Source organism: Aquila chrysaetos, chromosome 2, assembly GCF_900496995.4.
Source record: "Aquila chrysaetos chrysaetos chromosome 2, bAquChr1.4, whole genome shotgun sequence".
Taxonomy (NCBI): domain Eukaryota; kingdom Metazoa; phylum Chordata; class Aves; order Accipitriformes; family Accipitridae; genus Aquila; species Aquila chrysaetos.
The window spans coordinates 18,264,279-18,285,323 of record NC_044005.1 but is presented as its reverse complement, the minus strand read 5'-3'; the positions used below and the strand labels follow the sequence as shown (position 1 = coordinate 18,285,323).

General features: G+C 39.2%; 1 protein-coding gene across 9 annotated transcripts in view; it reads left to right on the top strand.

The window, feature by feature from the left end:
• UNC79 (unc-79 homolog, NALCN channel complex subunit) overlaps positions 1–21,045 on the top strand; it is a 115,208-nt gene that overhangs the window by 15,694 nt on the left and 78,469 nt on the right. For 7 of the 9 annotated variants that reach the window (XM_030000924.2, XM_030000964.2, XM_030000975.2 and 4 more), the window contains 13 exons: positions 2,708–2,800; positions 4,116–4,171; positions 5,413–5,542; positions 7,101–7,165; positions 8,989–9,077; positions 10,250–10,290; positions 11,566–11,594; positions 12,681–12,910; positions 13,224–13,395; positions 15,763–15,993; positions 17,904–18,094; positions 19,002–19,125; positions 20,343–20,483. In XM_030000924.2, coding sequence (XP_029856784.1) covers positions 2,708–2,800; positions 4,116–4,171; positions 5,413–5,542; positions 7,101–7,165; positions 8,989–9,077; positions 10,250–10,290; positions 11,566–11,594; positions 12,681–12,910; positions 13,224–13,395; positions 15,763–15,993; positions 17,904–18,094; positions 19,002–19,125; positions 20,343–20,483 — 1,592 coding nt within the window. Of the gene's footprint in view, positions 1–2,010; positions 2,458–2,707; positions 2,801–4,115; positions 4,172–5,412; positions 5,543–7,100; positions 7,166–8,988; positions 9,078–10,249; positions 10,291–11,565; positions 11,595–12,680; positions 12,911–13,223; positions 13,396–15,762; positions 15,994–17,903; positions 18,095–19,001; positions 19,126–20,342; positions 20,484–21,045 lie in introns of those variants that run through there. The other 2 variants (XM_030000944.2, XM_030000954.2) reach the window with 2 other exon arrangements.

Here is a 21,045-nt window from a genome sequence, read left to right as displayed (position 1 = left end):
AACTTTCAGTGCCAGCCGTGGGAGTTTTGAATACAGAATCAATGGGCAAACTGCTCCTGAAACGATAGATGCAATAGCAACATGCGTAATTTTTGCATCTGGACTATATCTGGATGTGCAAGAATGACTCTTCTCAATGTAATGATGTTGTGATGTATTTCTGATTTTTCCCCCTCCCTCTCTTCTTGGCATTTTCTCTTTAAATTCTGTACTAAATAGCTGTGCCAGTAATGTCTCCTATCCATAAGTGTTAAGAGTGAATCTGACAGTGCCTGCCTTTTTTTCTCTTCTTTCTTTTTTCTTCCCCTTCCCAAGGGTTTCACATGATTACGTAATTTCATAATCCCTGCACAATGTGAATCCTGAGGTGTGTTCTGAATGCTCGTCTATGTACCTGATAAAAAGCTTGTTGGGATTTCAGTAGTAGCGAGAAATTTAACCATGGTCTGCAGGTGGAAGCATTAGGATCAATATTAAAAGTAATTTTTAACCAACAAGCCTTTTACTGTGTGGGTGATCAAACATTGGAACAGTTTGCCAGAGATGTTGCAGATTCTCCATCCTAGCAGATGCTCAAAACATAACTGGTCCTGAGTACCTGCTCTAGTTGACCTTTCTTTGAGCAGAGGCGTTGGCCAAGATGATCTCCAGAGGTCACTTCTAACATCAACCATCCCGTGATTCTGTGAGAATGTCTCTTCCTTATCTGTATTCCAGACCTTTATGGAAAAAGATGAACAACTTTTGTACAGAGATCAACACTGATGTGATTTAAGCATGTAGAAGATGCTGTTAGAACATGGAAAGAAGCATGGTCAAGTGTTTTGAGATTAAGATTTTATGGAAATTTATCATCTACATTTTCTGGCTCTGCCAGTCAGTGATCTTGGAGGAATTCCTTAACTCTTCTGTACCTCGGTTTCCCATGTAAAATAGTCCCTTGTGAGACATTGCAATGATGTTTTCTCTGTTACCTTTGACAGGTCTAATAACAGTATGCAATTAAAAATTACTAAGATATATTTCATACATATGTGCAATAGATCCTCTTCAGGGTTAAGAACAGAATGTTGCATTAAACTACTTTTTCTTCCGTTACTGTTACCTGTTAAAGAACAACTGATGTAGCTGACTTATCCTGTCCTGTCTATCTTCAGATCTGTAAAACTATTCTCTGAAACAACTGGTTGAGCCAAATCCTTGGTTTACTTAAATAGATACTATTCCCAAACTGTCCTTGGCAGAGGTTGCATCCATATACAGCATGGGAACACCTTTGTCATGCTGCCTTTTTCCTCAGTTTTGGTTAGATCTCTGTATGAAACCAGTCTGCTGTTCTTTAAATTTGGCTTCTAGTACTGTGTCCTACTTTTCTGCTGATGGCCACATTTTAATTGCCAGGTTAGAGCTGCTGAGTATTTTGCAATTTAAATCCATGCAAATAGACCTTGCTGTAATAATTTGAGGGCTCTTATGTGTGTGGATGAGATTCAAAAAGAATGAAGTGCAGTGAAGAGAGCCATAGTAATGTTGGGTCATGTGGAATACCAGATAGAAGAGAGAAATTCTGCATTTCCCCTTCCCTCCTTCTTTTCCAGTCGAGTGGTCTTTTAATTAGTGTCCTAATTCACCACCGGGAATATGCCCCTTTACAAGGCAAGTGCAGAACCTTTCCTTCCCCTAGTGTTCAGCTCTGAATTAAATCGAAAGGGAGGATGCAAGAGATTGTGTAAGCAGCTGGAGATCCAGATGGGAGGGATGAAAGCATCTCACTGAACTGGTAGCTACAGTTCTGTGCTTCTATCCCAAATGCTTGGTATTTGGGTCCTGGCAGCCAGGCTTGGGAAAGTGCTGTGAGTGAGGATGGGAAGATACGTGCCACATCTCTGTGTAGGAGGTTGCCTTCAAAGCCATATTGCCATGTTATAGTTCAGCAAATAAACACCTATGCTCTGCAGGGTTTTTCCAAGTATACCATTTAATAGTAACCACTTCATAGGAGACCAGAAGGAACTCTAGCCACTTTATGTGTGAGGTCAAAGTTACAACAGTTTAGCTACACTTCAGTGCTACTGTTTATCATTATCTTGGCACAGTTCACATAACAAGGGGGACTAATTTCTCTGTTATGTGGCTATAACTTGAACTCATACCACGTGCTCCCTGAGAAGTAATTTGAGCTGTGCACCAACAGCCAGCAGCCACCACCAGCCAGCAGCCACCACCAGCCCCAGCCCTTCATCAGTATACCTCAACAGGAGGCTTTCCATTTTTTCTTGTTTCTTCACTCTCCACTTCTTCCTTACCTTTCCTACAATCCAAGCCCTAGGTGCACTTGACTATACAAGTGACGCTGTTTTGACCAGTCTGTGGGTGCTGAAGGAGAGTGCCTGAGAAGATCACTGTCTTTGGTTAATGCAGCTCTGAGAATGAAATCTTACTGATCTGGAAAACCAGGTGTGCGGTCTGTGAAGCAGTTCCATATTCTTAGTGATCTTTCTCTTCCAACAGAAGAGGGGTTTCACACCCTCCCGATACAGAATGTCTCTAGTTTTTTAGGGTTTTTTTGATTGTTTTTTTTTTTAATGACATAGTACCTTAGGAATTTTATTTGCATCAGTTGGAATCAGTTATATGCTATTCTTGCCTAATTTTCCTTGTTATACAATAGAAAATGTTTTTTGTTTTTTTTTTCCTTTCTTTTAAGTGGGATCCTCAAAAAGAGAAGGTGTTCCAGCACATGTCAATCTATCTGCATCATCAATGCTAATGATTGCAATGCAGTACACATCAAACCCGGGTATGTGTAAACCTGCAGCATGGTATCATTCTCTTCAAAACTGTGAGTCATGCAGTACTGTCAAATGCAATCAGAAAAGTTCAGATAATGGGAAAAATCTGTCTCACCATCCAACACAGGATGAAAAATAAGTGATTTTAGTCAAAACTGGAATTTCTGAGCATCATGCTTGAAGTAATCATTGTGTAGATAAGAAATCTCATTGTGATGAAGAAATAGGATTTGGCCCAGGGTTGGAGACTCCGATCTGCTCTTGCTTGACATCAGAAAATAGTGTTGATATATAACATCAGTGTTGGAGAGAAATCACCACTAACTTTGACTATACAAATTCATAGTAACACTTTGTCTTATACTATGATTCATATCCCACCAAGTTCACAACTGATACTATTTTTTAAAGACGACAGGTAATGTGGGCTGCAGGCTCAACAGAACTATAATGAATTTAAATGTAATTATAAGTATCTAAACACAAGGCCATTCTTTCTCACTGTGGTGCAGTGCCAGTTAAATCAGCGGGATCACATACCCAAATTGAAACAAAATTTAACCTGAGGGAGCTGTTACATTGCAGGATAGTCAACTATCTCCTGCTTTATGTAGATGGGTAGGTGGTGTGTGTGGGGAGCAACCCCACGCTGCAGTATGTGCATGAGAAGTTCACATCATGCTAATGTAGTTCACAACAGTAAATAAAAGCAGCACACTATTTTTAAAAGCTACCCGCACAAGTTAGTTTTTTTCATGAAACGTTCTATTTTTGTTTTTGAATTCCACGTTCCAGCTATCTGAAGAAAATGTTCCCCTGTGGTTTTGGGCAAGTCAAACATATAAAGTAGTTCATTTGGCTCTTATGTTTGTTTGATGCAGAGCGGCTCCTATAGCCTTTGGTATACATGGGAATAATGTATTGTTACATGTGACTTCTGTTACTGCCTCAAGATGAATGACAAGATACCTACCCATTTACAGCTTTACGCTGTGCCAGAGGGACAAAGTTTAAGTGAATTAGCAGGTATTCTTAAACTAGATGTGTTTGAAAAAGATCTCCATTGATGTGCAAAAAGCTGTATACTCCTAATACTCATCTTACTGCATTTCTTGGCAGAAACAAGTTACTAATACTTAATTTTTAATCTTTTGTGATGACTCTCAGAGCAATGATTATTCAGCAAAACCTTTAAAATAAAAAGTAATTAAATGACATAGTGAGTTTTGGACAGACAAAGCAAAACCAATCAGCTAATTACATCGCTTCTGTAACTTGAGTTTCCATTTCAATATTATGTCTATACTGTCTTTTCTCTCTCAGTGTATCACTGCCAATTATTGGAATGCCTCATGAAATATAAGCAAGAAGTATGGAAAGTAAGTTTATGATCATATATACTTTGTGGAAATGACTGTATTTGGATAGTAATGAAAACCAGATGGCTTGAAAATTGAACTGACTGTGTGCAAAAAAGTTATAAATGATCTTCTGTCCTGGTTTCGGCTGGGATAGACTTAATTTTCTTTATAAGTAGCTAGTATAGTGTTATGTTTTGGATTCAGTATGAGAAGAATGTTGATAAGACACTGATGTTTTCAGTTATTGCCAAGTAGTGTGTTTATACTAAGTCAAAGATTTTTCAGCTTCTCATGCCCAGCCAGCAAGAAGGCTGGAGAGGCACAAGGAGTTGGGAGGGGACACAGCCAGGGCAGCTGACCCAAACTAGCCAAAGGGATAATCCATACTAATGGACATCATGACTAGTATATAAACTGGGGGGAGTTGGCCTGGGGAGGGGGAGTGGATCTCTGCTTGTGAGCTAACTGGGCATCAGTTGGCAAGTGGTGAGCAATTGCATTGTGCATAATTTGTTTTGTATATTCCAATTCTTTTATTAATATTATTGTCATTTTATTATTATTATTATTTTTTCTTCCTCTCTGTTCTATAAAACTGTTTTTATCTCAATCCATGAGTTTTACTTTTTTTCCCGATTCTCTCCCCCATCCCACCGGTTGGGCGGGAAGTGAGTGAGCGGCTGTGTGGTGCGTAGTTGCTGGCTGGGGTTAAACCATGACATCTTCATATCCAATCCTCTTCTGGATTATGGAGAGGAAGGTCTCTCTGATTTTTGGGTTACAGAAGCAGCTTCATGTTTTGTAGAACACAGCTCCATTTCCTAAATACTATGTCGTTGTGGCTCTGGTTAGTAGAAATTTTAGTAATGACCAATCTTCGCAGTTCATGTGGGCCTGAACTTTTACAAGGACTATTTGTGAGTATTGTCTTAGCCTGAATCTGATCTGAATCCACTTATTTATCTATCATCTCACACCTCTTTGCTCCATGGCTAGACAGAGGCTTCATTTGCTTTATGTTAGTACGCTGTGTGGGTGGGTGGTAGCCGTTGGATGCTCTGATCAAACTCAGAAGCCAATTGTGAACATGTTGCTGAAGTTAGTCATCTAATCTACTTGTAAGAGCGTACAAAGGACATTTGGTAGGGCATGAAACATATACATTTTGTGTGTTCAGGTATCTTTGAACACAAGTAATATGTATTGAATTGTGTTTTGTTACCTTGCAAAATAAACATTTTATACGCTTCTTTCCTTAGGATTTGCTGTATGTGATAGCCTATGGACCATCTCAAGTTAAACCTCCAGCAGTACAAATGTTATTTCACTATTGGCCCAATTTAAAACCACCTGGTGCAATCAGTGAGTACAGAGGACTGCAGTACACAGGTCAGTGCAGCTGTTTTTGTATAGGCCAAAATAAACATAAAGGAGATGATCAGAAGTGTGTTAATGTCACATGTTTACAATTCTACGATGTATTTTGAAATCTTTTGTTTGATAAATTGGTACTTTCATAAGTATATACAATATCTATTTCTCTGTCTTTCCAAAAGATGTTACGAAAAATAAAAACTGTGATTGTGGCTACTAAATATATTGTGTAACTCCCAATACTAACTAAACCAGAACAGGAGAAGAAATATATACAGTGTTCCAAATGGTCTGTGAAACTGCCTTATTGTCCTCACAAGGGTTCTGGCTTATGTTCCTTTCAATTATTGCTTTGGTTGCTTTTGTTGTGCCAGCTGCTATCACTGCTGCTGTTGCTAAGATTCCTTATCTGGCTGTTACTGTCAAAAAAAGTCAGGTCTTGTCAGGTGCAGTCAATATAATGGAAAAGTTCTTAAGGTTGACTATAGGGTGAAAATGAGAGACAAAGCCAGCAATGCAGCTGGAGCTGAGTAGGCGGATGGTACGAAGTCCTCTGTCCACCAGACTCCCCAATGGTACTGATGGGATTGTGCTTCTATGGTGGGGAGTCTCCAGCAGCAATTCATGACTTGCTTTTCCTGCTTGCCTGTCTCAACCTGTTTCAAATAATCTCTGTCACATGGGATGTGTTTTGTTCACTTTTAAAATTTCTGGACCAGAATGCGACATTTTAAATAATCAAAGTGAAGGGTTGGAAGAGACCTTAGAAGACCCCCTAGACCAAGTACATCCTGAATATTCCTGTTATGTGTTTGTCTGATCTGTTCTAAAGCCTTCCCTTGAAGGGTTGATAGATTTTCTTGACTTTTTTAAAAAAACATTCTTCTTGTACTGCTCTACATCACTTCTTTCATGCAAGCAGGTCTGTAAACTAAGCATGATATTCCATTGAACCGTTACTAGCACTGGGTGGACTGGAATAATTTTCCTATATGTAAATGTTCTGTTAATGCATCCCAGGATGGGATGAGTATTATCTGCAGTTGCATGGCATTTTGACCTGGGGGCATCCTGTATAGCATCCAAGTGATGCCACTTGAACATACCTTTGTTGTTTACTTCTTGTCATTACAAAGCTAAGGCTCCTTCTGTGGCTGGACTAGTTTTCCTTTATCATAGCTGTGTTTTCATTTTGCCTGAGAATGTTACTGAATTTGGTCAGCTGCTCCTACCATCCTGCTCCTGGAGTGGAAAGATAATTAATTAATTAATTAATTAAAGGTGTTGGTGAGATCAGGAAGGGTCTACAATGGGGATGTCTGCTTCTCACTTTTTCCATTTCTTCGCTGAGTTCATGGTTCATTTCATAATTATATCCCAAACACGTCAGTAGGCATGTATATTCTAGGTTGTTTATTGTAATTGTTAGGCTTCCTGACGAATGGCTAGGTCTTCTCTCATATTTGTATAGTACTTAGTACAAGAGGATCTTGTTCTCAATTGATACCACTAGACACAAAGAATATAAATATATTTTCTCCATTTATTAATTAGCTCTGTTTTGGTTTTGCAGCCTGGAATCCTATTCATTGCCAGCACATTGAATGCCATAATGCGATTAACAAACCAGCTGTGAAGGTACTGCTATTTCTTTAGGGGTCAAACCCAACTATCTGGGGGATAGGAGGTTGCACTTAGACTCCAGCCATATGGTCTGGTTGTGTGCAGGTGACCAAGAGCAGGAGCTAAGGGAACAGCAAAGCCTGTCGAGACCAGGTCGTGGCTTTGTGAATACGTTCCTTGGCTACCTAAAGCCAGATGGGATATTTCCTCCAACTACTGTGGGCCAAGTCTTCGTATTAAACATGGGGACGGTTGCAGAGCACTTTATAAAATTCTAAGCTGGCTCCTGGCTTAACCATGTAAATATTTTCCTGAACACATATACGTGTGTAAATATGTGCACAAATATTGCTATAAACAGGAAACATTATGTCAGTTACATAGGTACATGTTCACCTTGGTATCTTGACTGAGGTCATACAACGCACCTACTCCGATTGTGATCCTTTGCTTGGAATGTGTCCTAAAGCAAATCGCAACAAAGCTTTACTTACCTCTTCTACAGCCCTCTTGGAGGGAGGTAAATGTCTTTCATGTTTACGTGCCGGGTAACAAAGTAAAATGGCTTGACCACGATCATAGCACAATTTGATGGCAGAGGCAAGAACAGCATCCCAAGTCCAGAACATACTACAGTTAGGTGTACTAATTAATTCGATTTGTATCTAGTTAAATATGTAGATACAACCAGTTTTTCTGGCATCAATTCGTATACTAACGTAATCAAATTAGTCAAACAGTTCTTCAGTGAGCCTTTTCCACGGGCCATGATACTGATAGGGCATAACAGTGACACCTATCTCACAAGTCCTGCAAGGGACCACTTTTCTGCCCACTCCAATCATTCTCCATGATCCCTTTTCATAGCAAAAAAAGCTGGAAGGTGTTGCTTCATGTTGTAGTGATCACTAGATTCAGACTGATCACTGAGTAAAGCAAAATATCAGTGAAATCTACAGTTCCGAGTTTTGCAGATGAAATACCTGAATATTTTTGAATGATCTCTTAGCTTAACTTTGATACAACCAGTCTTGATCAGTCATCACTCAGAAAAATGCAGCCTGTTGTCTTTTGGATAGATGAATGTAAATTTGGTTAACAAAGAAGAGAAACATTCAAAGAGGCATTTGTCTTTATAAATAAGATCTTGCGCTTGAATGGAGTAAGAAACATTTTGATTTAAGTGGTTAAGATATTGTGCATGCATACTACTGTGCAGCTCTTCCTTAAATAGTACAAAACAGACAAATGTGTATGTAACTGGCTGCTAACTGTTTTCTGTAACTGGCTAATGTAGTTTTCTGTAACTGGCTAAGGATAAAAGCTAATGCAAGACAAAGTTTGGACCTATGCTACCAAGGGAACTGTGGGTCCATAGTCTTCGTTCTGTCACTGGAATTGTGCTGTATAGTTAACAACTCTGATGACTGAAAATTAGCTTTTCCTAAGAGGTGTTACTGAGAGAGAAAAATCTAGACTTTTACATTACTTTGTCCTAAGCAATGGAACCTCTAAGTGACTATCTCTTTGGAAAAAAACAAAGAGTAAGTTGATAGACACAAAATATACTTGTCTTTCAGAGAGTGATAGTACTGATACTGAAATATGTCCTGTTCTCTTCCCATAGGCTCTCATTTTCAGTTACATCCCTCTCCTTTGTTAGAAATAATTTGAGATCCTGTACTGCCAGATGCTGAGTACCAACTCTTAGAATACTAAATGCTCTCAACACATATCAAAGCTGTGTTAGATTGTATGTCCTAGCATTAATGTGTTGAACTTTTTCAGTGAGTTGCAATGAACAGATGTGTTAGTTCTTTTCCTTCTTTGTGTTTCAGATGTGCATTGACCCATCCTTGTCTGTGGCTTTGGGTGATAAGCCACCTCCCCTATATCTTTGTGAAGAATGCAGCCAGAGAATTGCAGGGTAGGTAAACTAAGAGCTGGAAAATGATCAGATGTAGTCAGACTGCAGCATTCAGAACTCTGGAATTATGCTTTATTTCAGTATGATTAGCATATAATTTATATAGATAACCCTGTTGAAATATATGGAGCACACCGCCACTCAGTATGAATAAGGATTACAGAAATTTATCCCACATGATCAGCATTTGCATCTAGCTTGAACAGTAGTGAGTTTTAAAGTTAAGATCTCTGAATGAATAGATACTGTGGGATGCATTGACTATGGTAGGGGAACCTCATTAATGTACAAGCTTTTGCTTATGAAACGTTTTTTTGTCCTCATCCTTTAGTTGCTGTTAAAAGCAGGACATTACAATGAAAGCTCTTTCACAGAGACTTCATTACTTTTTTGTAACATGTATTTCAGATTGTTCTCTAGGGTATACTGTGAAGCAGCAGAGTGAAGAATTGAAATTGGTCCAGGCTTGTCCAGTACCTGGAAGAAATATAGCCTGAGATGAATTAACCTCACTTATTCTTTTTTTTTAAACTTTAAAAATTTTTTTTTTTTTATATTACTTTTTGGTTTGTATTACTTTATAAGATCTATTAATACTTATGGAGAGTTCCAGTCATTAGTTCAAATGGACAAGGTTACAGGTAGTTCAGAAGCTACATGGGTTTTTTTGTCTCCAGTTTAAGACACCTTTCTATCACACCAGCTGTAGGAAAAGTAGTTACATCTCACCTTAGATTTTTAAGTCATCATTGATTTAAAGCTGCAGGAAAAAGTAATTGAATTTGGTAGAAGCATACCTTCTAAGGAGGCTCACAGAAAAGAGTAGTGGTACGTTTTTTTTTCCCTATGTTCATCTGTTATTCTTCACTATCATTTCTTAGCTATCAGACTTTCAGAGCACACACTATTTTAAGTTGATAAATTTATGCCTTAAAAGTAATTTTTTGAAAGCCTGGTGGACCAACATCAGCAAAGTGGTAATTTGCAATAAGACAGGCACAACAAAGAGAGGTAATGTAAAGCAGCCTGCAATTTATAAAACTACATTTGAAAAAACCAGCTTCAGAATAATGTCAGTCCTGCCACATTAATTTAGATAACTTCCTCTGTGCAAAAATAAATGCATATATATATAAAAAATGGAAAGCTAATTAGATATACAATTTTTATAGGGATCACAGTGAATGGTTGATTGATGTTCTTCTACCACAAGGTAAGAGGTATTTTAATGGTAGGTACAAACTAATCATAATTGTACAACCCTATGCTTACTGATATTTCTGCATACTGTATTACTTGAAATGCTGTGTTCTATTCTAAAGATATTTTCTAAAATTTTAGAGTAGCTTGCACTTAATACTGTTTAATGTCCTTAAAGTACTATAAAAAATTGACTAATCCTCTATCTGAAATAGTCTGCAACTCTTTACGTGTGAGGAAACAGAGACAGCAAACAGATTTTCAAATCTTGAAGCAGCCACAGCTGGGCCCAAGTTTTTTAAAAGTATTTGTGTCCCAGACTGGTGTCCAAAAAAAGGGGCTAGTTCTTCCAATAACCTGGCTCTGACTCAAAAGCTCTTAAAGCTTCTGAGAATCTATGCTATGAACGGAAGGCTGTAAAGGGTATCGGAAAAGGACATAAAATATTTTTCAATGATCCAGTCATTGATCCAATCATTGTCCTTTGGCCAGTGAGAGAGCCTGACACCTTATTATGTACCAGAATGCAGACAAAGCTTGTTGACAGACTAATCAGAATTTCCTGGGTTTACAAGGGCTGTCACATATTCTCTAAAAAAGCCTTTAAAGGACAGAACAAAGACACTCCCTCTCTCTTTGTTCTGCAAACTGAAAATTCTTAAGCAGTGGTGATTTTTTTTCTGTCTCCTTTTAGTTGAAATCTACTCCAAATTAAGAATGTTTTATTTACTTAAGGGAAGTACTTCTCTTTACTCAGCCATCTATATTTACTGAATCAGATGTTGCCAGGGCAACAGACTGAATAGCTACTGCTTACAGGTTGAATCTGCAAACATTTTGCTATGGAGTTATGGGCCACAGACATAGTGGCTGCTTTTACATTGTTCAACCATATTCACTAATCTTTTATCCTGCAAGCTTTCACAGGCAGCGTAGGCACATCTGAGCCATGTCTCCTACAGCGTGCCACAGTAGTGTGCCTACAGGTGTACTTCTACGAGCCTGTCCGTGAGGCAGAAGCATAGGCAGAAGGTGGATGGCATGCAGAGCGCACCACACTTAATGCACCAAGGCTGTTCTTTTATTTCAGTGTAGAAATAGCCAGTAGGCCTAAGTACACAGTGTCCTACCTCATGCAGTCCAACAGGCTTAGAGGTTTCAGTAATATCTGGAAACACAAGTTTAGCCTCAGAGACTTCTTGCAGCAAGTCCATTTTTCCATGGCTGCCATAGTAAAACAGAAGGATCGTCATTCTGTGTTGATGTTTTGTATGCCTTCCCCTTACAGCTGAAATATCTGCTATATGTCAGAAGAAGGTAAGATTTAGTCATTTGTGTGATGGGGCATGATTTGATGTTGTGTGTAGTGTCATTCCATTACTATGTGGTGCATTCTTTTTTGTACCATTCCAAATTTTCACAATTTTTCCATGAATGCATTTGTTGGTGGATGGGAATGATTCAGCAGCAAGGTTTCTTTTTGTTAAAACTGCTCATGTTTGATGTTCTAGGGTTTTGTTGAAATGGCAATTAGTAAAGCAATTCAATTATGCAGTTGAGCTCAGTTTTTATTCTTTAACTCTGCTTATGAAGAGGATAGAGCAAGAGATTAATTTTAAATCTAAGTGTTTATATCTTCTCATCTCCTTGAAGTCTTGGATTAATCCTACATTAGACAAAAATCCTACTGTAAACTGTATATTTTTAAAAATATATGGACTGAAAGTCTTCAGTGCTTGGCTCTAAAAAGATTGCTGACAAAAAGAATCTGCTTGCAATACATACCAGCTAGTGTGTTTTAATAACATTTTAATAATGAGGAATATGTTTTAATAACATTTTAATAATGAGGAATACAGTGTATAACATATTCTAGATCTTATGTGGTAAAGAAAGCTTTTATGTTGGGCTGGATTACCAGGTGGCAAAAATAAAGGTAGTGCATATTTTGGAGGTTTGGACAGTTACCTATGATAAGGCAGATCCTTACATAGCATAAACTGATGTGGCACCATTGATTACACTCCTAAGGATATGCCTGTTGCTGCACGTAATTTAAAAAGACATTCTGAAGTATAAGCAGGGGTTAAAAGAACTACTGTAAATTTTAGAGATTGCTCCAAGCCAGAAAGTTGAGGTTGATGACTTATGTGTTGGTTTGGTCTGCTCCAAAAGAAGAGCAACTGTGACGTTTTAAGTCCAGGCCCAGCATTTAGGCCTGAGCTCATCTTTCTGGAAGTTCAGTGACACTTGGCATCAGGAGTTTGCACACAGTTGTGCTTATATATAGTGATTTTGGAAATGACTAACGCTAGAGCCAGTTCCCCAGTGCTGACTGTCATCCCTGTTTTCAGTTCCACTTCCTGATACTTGTGGCCTAATAAATTCTTTTTTATTTTCCAGAACTGTAGTTCACATGTCAGAAGAGCTGTTGTCACGTGCTTCTCAGCGGGCTGCTGTGGCCGCCATGGCAACAGGCCAGTGCGCTATTGCAAAAGATGCCATTCAAATCATCACAGCAGTGAAGTTGGGGCAGCCGCAGAAACCCATCTTTATCAGACCTCGCCACCCCCTATCAATACCCGGGAGTGTGGGGCGGAGGAACTTGTGTGTACTGTGGAAGCTGTGATCAGGTAATACGGCAGCTTACGTGGCATCAATATGTAAAGCATGATCAGGCTTTCATGAAAATATTGCCTCCAAATCTTGTGCAAGTTGATTTTGGTTTCACCAGGATAAGTTCAGAGCAGGGGTGCTGAACTCCTGCAGCTGATCAGCTTGTCCTCATGGAAGAAGTCAGCCTTGAATCCTAGAATTTTATGTTATTTTATTACTTTTATCAGGAAAATGATGACATCAGATGCCTTAACCTTTAGTTATTCTTGATCAGATACCTGTATCCAGTGCAGGAAAGCTGCATTCACTGACCACAAGCTTGTTTTATAGCTTGCTGAAGGAAGCAGAGTTTCATGCTGAGCAGAGGGAGCATGAACTCAACCGCAGGAGACAGATGGGCCTCTCCTCTTCCCATCACTCCCTGGACAACACAGACTTTGATAATAAAGATGATGACAAGCATGACCAGCGCCTCCTGAGCCAGTTTGGAATCTGGTTCTTGGTGAGAAATTCTTGCTCTCTTCTCTCACTCCTTTCACTTCCCTTTCCTTTTCTTTCTGAAGCCTCAATTATATCTCTTTTTTTTCCACTTCTTGGCTTTAGTTGGATACTTTCCTGATTTGTAAGCAAAAAGGAGTTCTGTGAAGCTGTCAGACTTGGAGATTTCAGAACTAGTTTGGGTGGAGCTGCTGACTGCCTCTGATTCCTGTATACAGAGTGCATGACAGAATTATTCACTCTCAGTTTTTTTATTGGCTTTCTATGTGCCGTCATCTTCTGTTCACAAGTGCCCCCTGCTGAGTTCCATTATTTTAACCTTAAAATGCAATCCCCTAAAGATCTACCTTTCACCTTCGTGTTTCAACATCAGTCTCTGGAAGCTCAGCTTTCTCTCTTACCTGTGAATAGGCTGGAGGACATTTAGTGGGCTGCTTTTCCTTCCTGCCTTCAGGTTGGTCTAGCTGGATCAGTTCCAGTCATTGTACTCCAGCTAATTCACCTGGCGTGGGTTGACAGAATGAAGCCTGTAGTAGCTAGCAGAGATTATTCCAAAATAGCAGGGCTGCTGCTGGCTAGGTCATGAGCAGGCCAGGCTGGAACCTGGTGGATCCTCAGAAATTGGATCCTGCAGTTCTCCTTAAGGAGAATTCTCCTTCTCAGGCTCTTTCCCATTCACCTTGAGCTCTCAGGCTCCCTCCTCTTTGGTCACCTAGTGACAAGAGGGGAATAGTAGGACCCCTCATCCATCATCTAAACAGAGACAGGGACAGCAGGGTGGCAGGTCTAGAATCCCACAATGCCAACAAAGCTGCTCTGCTGTTTCAAGTGACTGCATGAGTAAACTATAGTCTGCTGATATCTTGTGGATTTTGTTCTTTAATGTTGTTTTAGACTTAAAGCCTTTTTTTTAAAAATTTTTTTATTATGTCATATTCATGTATTCTGTTTCAAATGATGTTTTGTAAAGACTGAAGATTTACCTTTCCAGAAGTGGAATTGAAGTGAGAATAGAACAGGTTTTGTTACACTGTACTTGCCTCAACCTTGACATTGAGAGTCTACCTTTGTGGTAGGGAGGGGGAGCTCACGGACTTCATTCTATTCTTATAAAATCTCTTGATCTCTCTGTAGTAACTATTGGCAGAGATGACACCAGCTTGTGAGAAAGAGTGGGTTGCTGTTTTCTTTCATAAAATGAATACCTTTCATTTCAAGAGTTCCTAGTAAAAAGGCTGCCGGCCGATACTGCCTTTGAGTTAACACTCAACTGAGACAAGCACCAGGAAGCAAACACCTTAACTTCAACCTGCAATGAAGTAGAACAATAAAGACTGTCCTTTGAATTGGCAAGGGTGTTGTTAGCTGCCTCATCCCAAGAAAAAACATGGAGGAAAAGCCACTTGTAAGATGGATTCTGGTTTTCTCTGGGAACCAGTGCTGTCAGCTGTTTCCCCAGAAATGACATGAATGTTTCTCCTTTGTTCACTTGCTGCAAGGCAGCAGTCACTGGTTTCAGCTTGCCAAGTGCTGAGAGTAGAGCTTTCACTAGGAAGTGGCAACAAACAGCTGATAGATGGTTAAAGGAACTTCCTAAATCTCCTGTCATCTGTTATTTTCCATTCTTTGGATTCAGTGCAGCAACCTGACTTGAAACTTTGTCTCCTGTCCCCAGAAGATGCCAAGAGCTCAAATAGCAGGTAATTAAGGGCTTAGCAGTGTCCCTGGTCTGTGAACTCAGGTACAGACTTGGTCTCAGATTTGGGACAGTTTTACAATGCAGACATTGTTTTAGAAAGAGAGTTTGGACAAGGGGAGAAGAATATTAATTATTACTTGAGAATTTTTGAGGACTTAAAACTCATATTCCTGCCTTAAATGAGGACAGAAAATAAAAATTGGAACCTTTTTGCAAAGCAAAGATCACTTAATATAATAAAGTAGACCTCTTCTTTCAGACTTTTTGAAACTTTATTTGGTTTGTCTTTTTATCTTGTACATTTTATATATATGTGTGTATGTGTATCATATATTTTACCAGGCTTTACATTACCATTTGAAATGAAAGTAATTTTAAAGTTCAGACCAAAATGTTTCAGGTTGTCAAAGCATTCTGTATTGATGTTTTCAGGGTTGAAACTAAGAAACAAAAAATTCAGTGCTTGTTTTTTTCCCCTCTTGTTGTTATTTTCTGGTTTGGAAATGTTTTGTCAATTGTCCTGTGCCAAACTCTGCTTGAAACTGATCAGCTCATTTGTCTTCTATGTAATCTGCATCCTCGTATGTATGAGAATATGCAAAATACAGTAGACAAACAATTTCCCACCTTTAATTCTAGAAATGAAACTTGATTTGTGTTTCTGTCTTCCAGGTGAGCCTTTGCACTCCTAGTGAGAATACACCCACAGAGAGTTTAGCAAGGCTGGTTAGCATGGTATTCCAGTGGTTTCACTCTACAGCTTACATGATGGATGATGAAGTCGGTAGCCTGGTTGAAAAGCTCAAACCGCAGTTTGTTACTAAGTGGTTGAAGACTGTTTGTGATGTCCGGTTTGATGTCATGGTTATGTGCCTCCTTCCTAAACCAATGGAGTTTGCCAGGGTAAGAATAATTTATCTGAAGGTTCCTTTATTTGCCACAGAGATTAAAGTCTTAAGTATAAAGACCATTTCTCCCCCAGCTCTGTCAAAGCAAAAGAAATCTCAGTGGTTGAGGGAGCAGTGGAGTTCAGGAATTTTTCCTCTTTATAGCATTTTTAGTTTTACTGTGTTAGAGAGTGGGGATTATTTACAGTAATATGAAGACAGGTTGGAAGAATATTACAGGTATTTGAAAGATACTGTACATTTTTGATAGCTGCACATTTCCATTATGCTGCTGAAGCTCCTGAGCTTGTCTTTAGTAAAAGGTATCATTGGTCTGTTCCCAGATATAAGCCTGTCCTTTACTAGTCTGCTTTACTAATGTTTCTCTGTTCTTTGCATACTTATCTCTGCAGCTGTGAATTAAGATTCATGAAATCACACAGTTGTAACTGAAAGGAACTTTGGGCTGATCCCCTGTAGCTTCAGATACCTAATTTAAATGAGTCGGTTAAGAGACTAGTCTCCCATGGTTCGCCTTATTGCTGATGGAGAGAAAGAGATTTATCTGGAAGGTCATTCAGGGTGCCTAAGTGAGACCATTGCTGGAATCACTTCTAGAAAGAATCTTTCTTTCTGCCCATTAATTATGAAGCAGAACTCACCACTTAACCTGGATAGTGAAGACAGGCAACAAAGTCAGGCATGTGAATATTCCTCTATAGAAAATGAAACATCAGCATGAAAATAAGAATTTTATATTTGAGAGGGATTTAAGACTTTTTCCTCGTTTATCACTGCCAACTATACCACATGTGCTTTTCTAAGACTTTCATTTTGTGACCCTTTTATATAAAATGTCCAGAGGACATGTTGGTTTTGTTTCCTAAAATTAAGTGGCTAGACTAGGAAGGGCCATAAAGACTTCATGTGAGATGTATTACCTCATCAGGGATGAAGTGTGCATCCATGTTTTTTTCATGACCTAATATATGGGATCTGCTGTACATGTGCAGACCAGCACACGTCTTACTCTGAACCATCGCTCTGAAGATACACCTGGCTGTGGGTGGATTGGAGGGCAGCTGAGGGAATTATAAGGGGTGGATGGATGCATTGAATGTTAGAACTGAAGAAAAGAGATCAGGGCTTTGAGGCTAAAGGGGAAAGGAAGGACTGAACCTCATGCTGTAATCTGTTATGGATCTTTTTCTTGTCTTGGATCCAGCCCCTTTTTTGAGTTTTTACCTCTGCTGCAATACTTAAGACTAGACTGGCAACTTGCCAAATTTGCAAGGGTTCACTAGAACATGAAGACAAACAGCCATGAAATTAGCTGTGATGAATGGAGAAAAAATAGTTTGTTGGCTGAGATTACCAATAGTTGCTGCCAAAACAGCAGGAATCTCTAGAGCCATTAGTCAAGAACAGCAGATGTGATCCGAGGTCAGTTAGAATAATTAGTCTCCGTAGGCCAGTTACTTATTTACTTAGAAGTATATTTTTTGGTTTCCATCACTTAGAACCTTCCCTCAAAAAAACCCAAAATAAACAACCACAGAAGAACACCTGGTACAGACCAAGTTCTGTAACAAGTTGCCCAGTGCAAATAATTGAAGGTGCAAGTTTGACCAAACAAATCTGTCCCTTGTTGAGAACTGTAAACAATGAGAGGTTACTCTATGTCATGGCCTGGAAGTGAGCAAACCATCTAAATCTTGGTCAGTGCTGTTGTGTACTGTGGGTCAAATGAGAGAGGAAAGAACCAATGCAATCTCCATGGCTGAGTTCTAAATTCAGGCTGGAAGGTACTGATGATCACCTGCCACGATTTTCTGGCTGCAACACACTGAGCAAATTTATGGTGCTGGGCAAGTTACAGGGTCTAGAAGTATCATTCATCAGTATGATTCCTGGAAATACCCACAGGTTGGTGGATACTGGGACAAATCGTGTAGTGCTGTGACCCAATTAAAAGAAGGGCTGAATCGAATCCTTTGCTTGATTCCATACAATGTGATAAACCAGCCGGTGTGGGAATGTATTATGCCAGAGTGGTTGGAAGCTATAAGGACGGAAGTACCTGATAATCAGCTGAAAGAGTTCCGGGAAGTGTTGAGGTATGTGGACTTATGTAGGAACCATTCTATCATTGCATATGTTGATTGTTGAGGGTTTTAGCACAATTAGATGGTGACAACAACAACAAAAATGCTTGTGTGCAATAGACAGTAGTGAGTGAATGCTTCTGAATTTTTTATAACTCATATTTAGACTAAAGCACTTAAGCTTTGGGAAAGTTTCCTTTTATTGCTCCTGATATTCTTGAATCTGTATCAAGAGCCAACTACATGGATGCTTCTTTGCTGTGAGCAAGGCACATTTTCAGTGGCTTCCTGCAACACTGTGGAAGAAGCATCTCTCTCCTCCTGGCCAGCTGTTGATGAGAAATGGTGGGGATTAGCAGAGTTGTCACTGAAAGAGTGATGACTTGTATTGATTTAGTGAATACCTTCCCCTGTTGAGCAAAGAAAATACCAGAATAAGAATCATGGCTGTCTCAGTCATAATTTCATGGCTGATGTATGCCTTTGACAATAAAACTTCACATTGGCTTTTAACTGATGAAGAGGCTCTGAAACTGACTGTAAGTTTTTATTTGTAGGTATTGATGTAAACTTTTATAGTGTAAACATGGAATAGCGGAAGAGTGGTGAAATGAGAAATTTTCCAATTTTTACACTGGATGTTGAAAAAGTTATTGCTATCAAATGAAACTGGGCACAATATGAGATGTGATGTAAATTCTTAAGGTGCATCATCACATTCAAAGATGACCTTGTGCAGTCAGGACAGGTGGTATCAGCAACCTAGCTCAACTCCTGTGGAGGGTGAGGGTGCAAGTAAGGTTACAGAAGCATCATCAGTGCTGGTAGTGAGATTGCCTTTCTACCAGTTTTCTGTTTTATCTCACACAGCATATGCCATGGTAACTCATTGATGCTATATTTTTGTTCTACTTTTCAGCAAAATGTTTGACACTGAACTTTGCCCTCTCCCTTTCTCCATGGAGGAGATGTTTGGCTTCATTAGCTGCCGATTCACAGGGTATCCATCCTCTGTGCAAGAGCAAGCATTGCTTTGGCTGCATGTAAGTGTCCTCTCTTGACAAGTCATGCTGAAGCCTATGATTTTGGAAAAGAAAAAAAAAGAGGGGGGGTGGTGGGAAAAGAAGCCACTTTTCCAAGGATCATGGAACCTTTCTGCCCTTTGCTTAGCCCCAGTGTAATGGTGGTTGGTAGACAGATCCTGGGAAGCTTTATGTTGCTAACCCATCACGGGCAATATAATGGAAGCCTGGAAATTCCTTTTACCTTTGAATGTCAGTTGAGTCTTTAGGGCCATTCAGCTGACTTTTTGCCAGCAGTGGTTTTTAGTCTCCACAGAATTTGGTCTGTGGATTCCAAAATTAATTCCAGACTCCAGAAGCAGCTGTAGTTATTCCTGCATATGAAGAACTGGATTAGACTAGCTCTGTACTCATGAAGTTTTCTGCTGCTCTGGCTCATTTGTGCTGTATTTGCCCACAAAGCTGGCATTCACCCAATGTTCATGTTCAAAAGCTACAGGGACAATCATGTCAGCTGGGGGCAGTGAATTCAAAAGGGTATAAAATCTTCCACAGCACCTCAGAATAATACCTGTATTCTTCATTATCGCTTCTTTTCTGCTGAGGGTTATTTTGGTCTAGCTTCTGCAGAGACCGGTTTACCTGATGACTGTAGCAATTTTCAGGTATGCAGAGTTTTCAAGTAAAGTATGATTTTTTTTATTTTTCTTGACATAATAGCAGTTAATGACAACTACAAACGAGCTCATATTTGTCTGAGTGTTGATGACAATAGGTGATGAATATTCTCTCAGTGATTTGCAGATAACCATCCTGTCACTATGTTGACACCTGTAGGCTACCATTCTGACTAGATCCTTAGAATAAATACAGGAATTCAGTTTTAAGTAATAATAAATACAGTAAATAGTTATTCATCCAAGTATTGGTAATACTTCTGGCTTACAGAAATATTTTTGTGGAACATCCTCACATCCCTGTGTGTTTGTGCATAAAACTGATCTCAAGGTGCACCGAGCGGATGCCAACAAATATTTTGAAAATACCCTTTTTTTGCCAGTTCTCTTTTGCCCTGATTCTAACAGAAATCTAAGCTTGCAGCTGACCTCATTGAATCCCAAAATTAAATGTGTGGAACTTGCTGAACTGAGGATCATACGATAAAGGTTCTTATAAAGTAGCTGGCATTTTTGATCAAACTTGACACTCATGCTTTTTTATTTATTGTCTTTCCTCAGGTGTTATCTGAACTAGACATTGTTGTTCCTCTTCAGTTACTAATTAGCATGTTTTCTGATGGAGTTAATTCTGTAAAAGAGTTAGCAAATCAAAGAAAATCAAGAGTCAGTGAACTGGCGGGAAATCTTGCAGCTCGGAGGGTAACTTATTTATCCTGCTTATTTTTTTGCTTAGAACAGTTTTCTTAATAGAATGCATGTGAAGAATTAAGATGTCATCTTTCAATATGGCAGCATTTGATCGGAAGCACTATAAATTTTGAAAATGGAAGAAAATTGGCATGACTTCTTAAATTAATACCACTCTATGACACGGGCAGTGTAAAGATAATGCAGACAGGAACTGCAGAAAAACTGGACAGTTTTTCCTTAGTGAACTGGTTTGTTTGGGATACGTTTGGAGTGTTTTTGGTATCTTTTCCGACAATTTTCATTCTCTGCACCTTCTATTAATAACCGTCAACAACAAGTTGTTATGGACAATTGGTCACCCAGAGTGAGCTTCTGTATTCTAGTACAAATCTGGTGGGCCTAGGTACGTTTTGGAAGGGTGACAGAGCAGAATTTATTTCTGTTTCCCTGCATTTTTTTCCCCATCCAAGAGATGCAAAAATTGATCTAAAGTTGCCTGTCAAAGGCTTATGGTCTGGAAGAAAATATGTACAAATCTGTAGGCACTACACATACTTGGACTGATGTGACT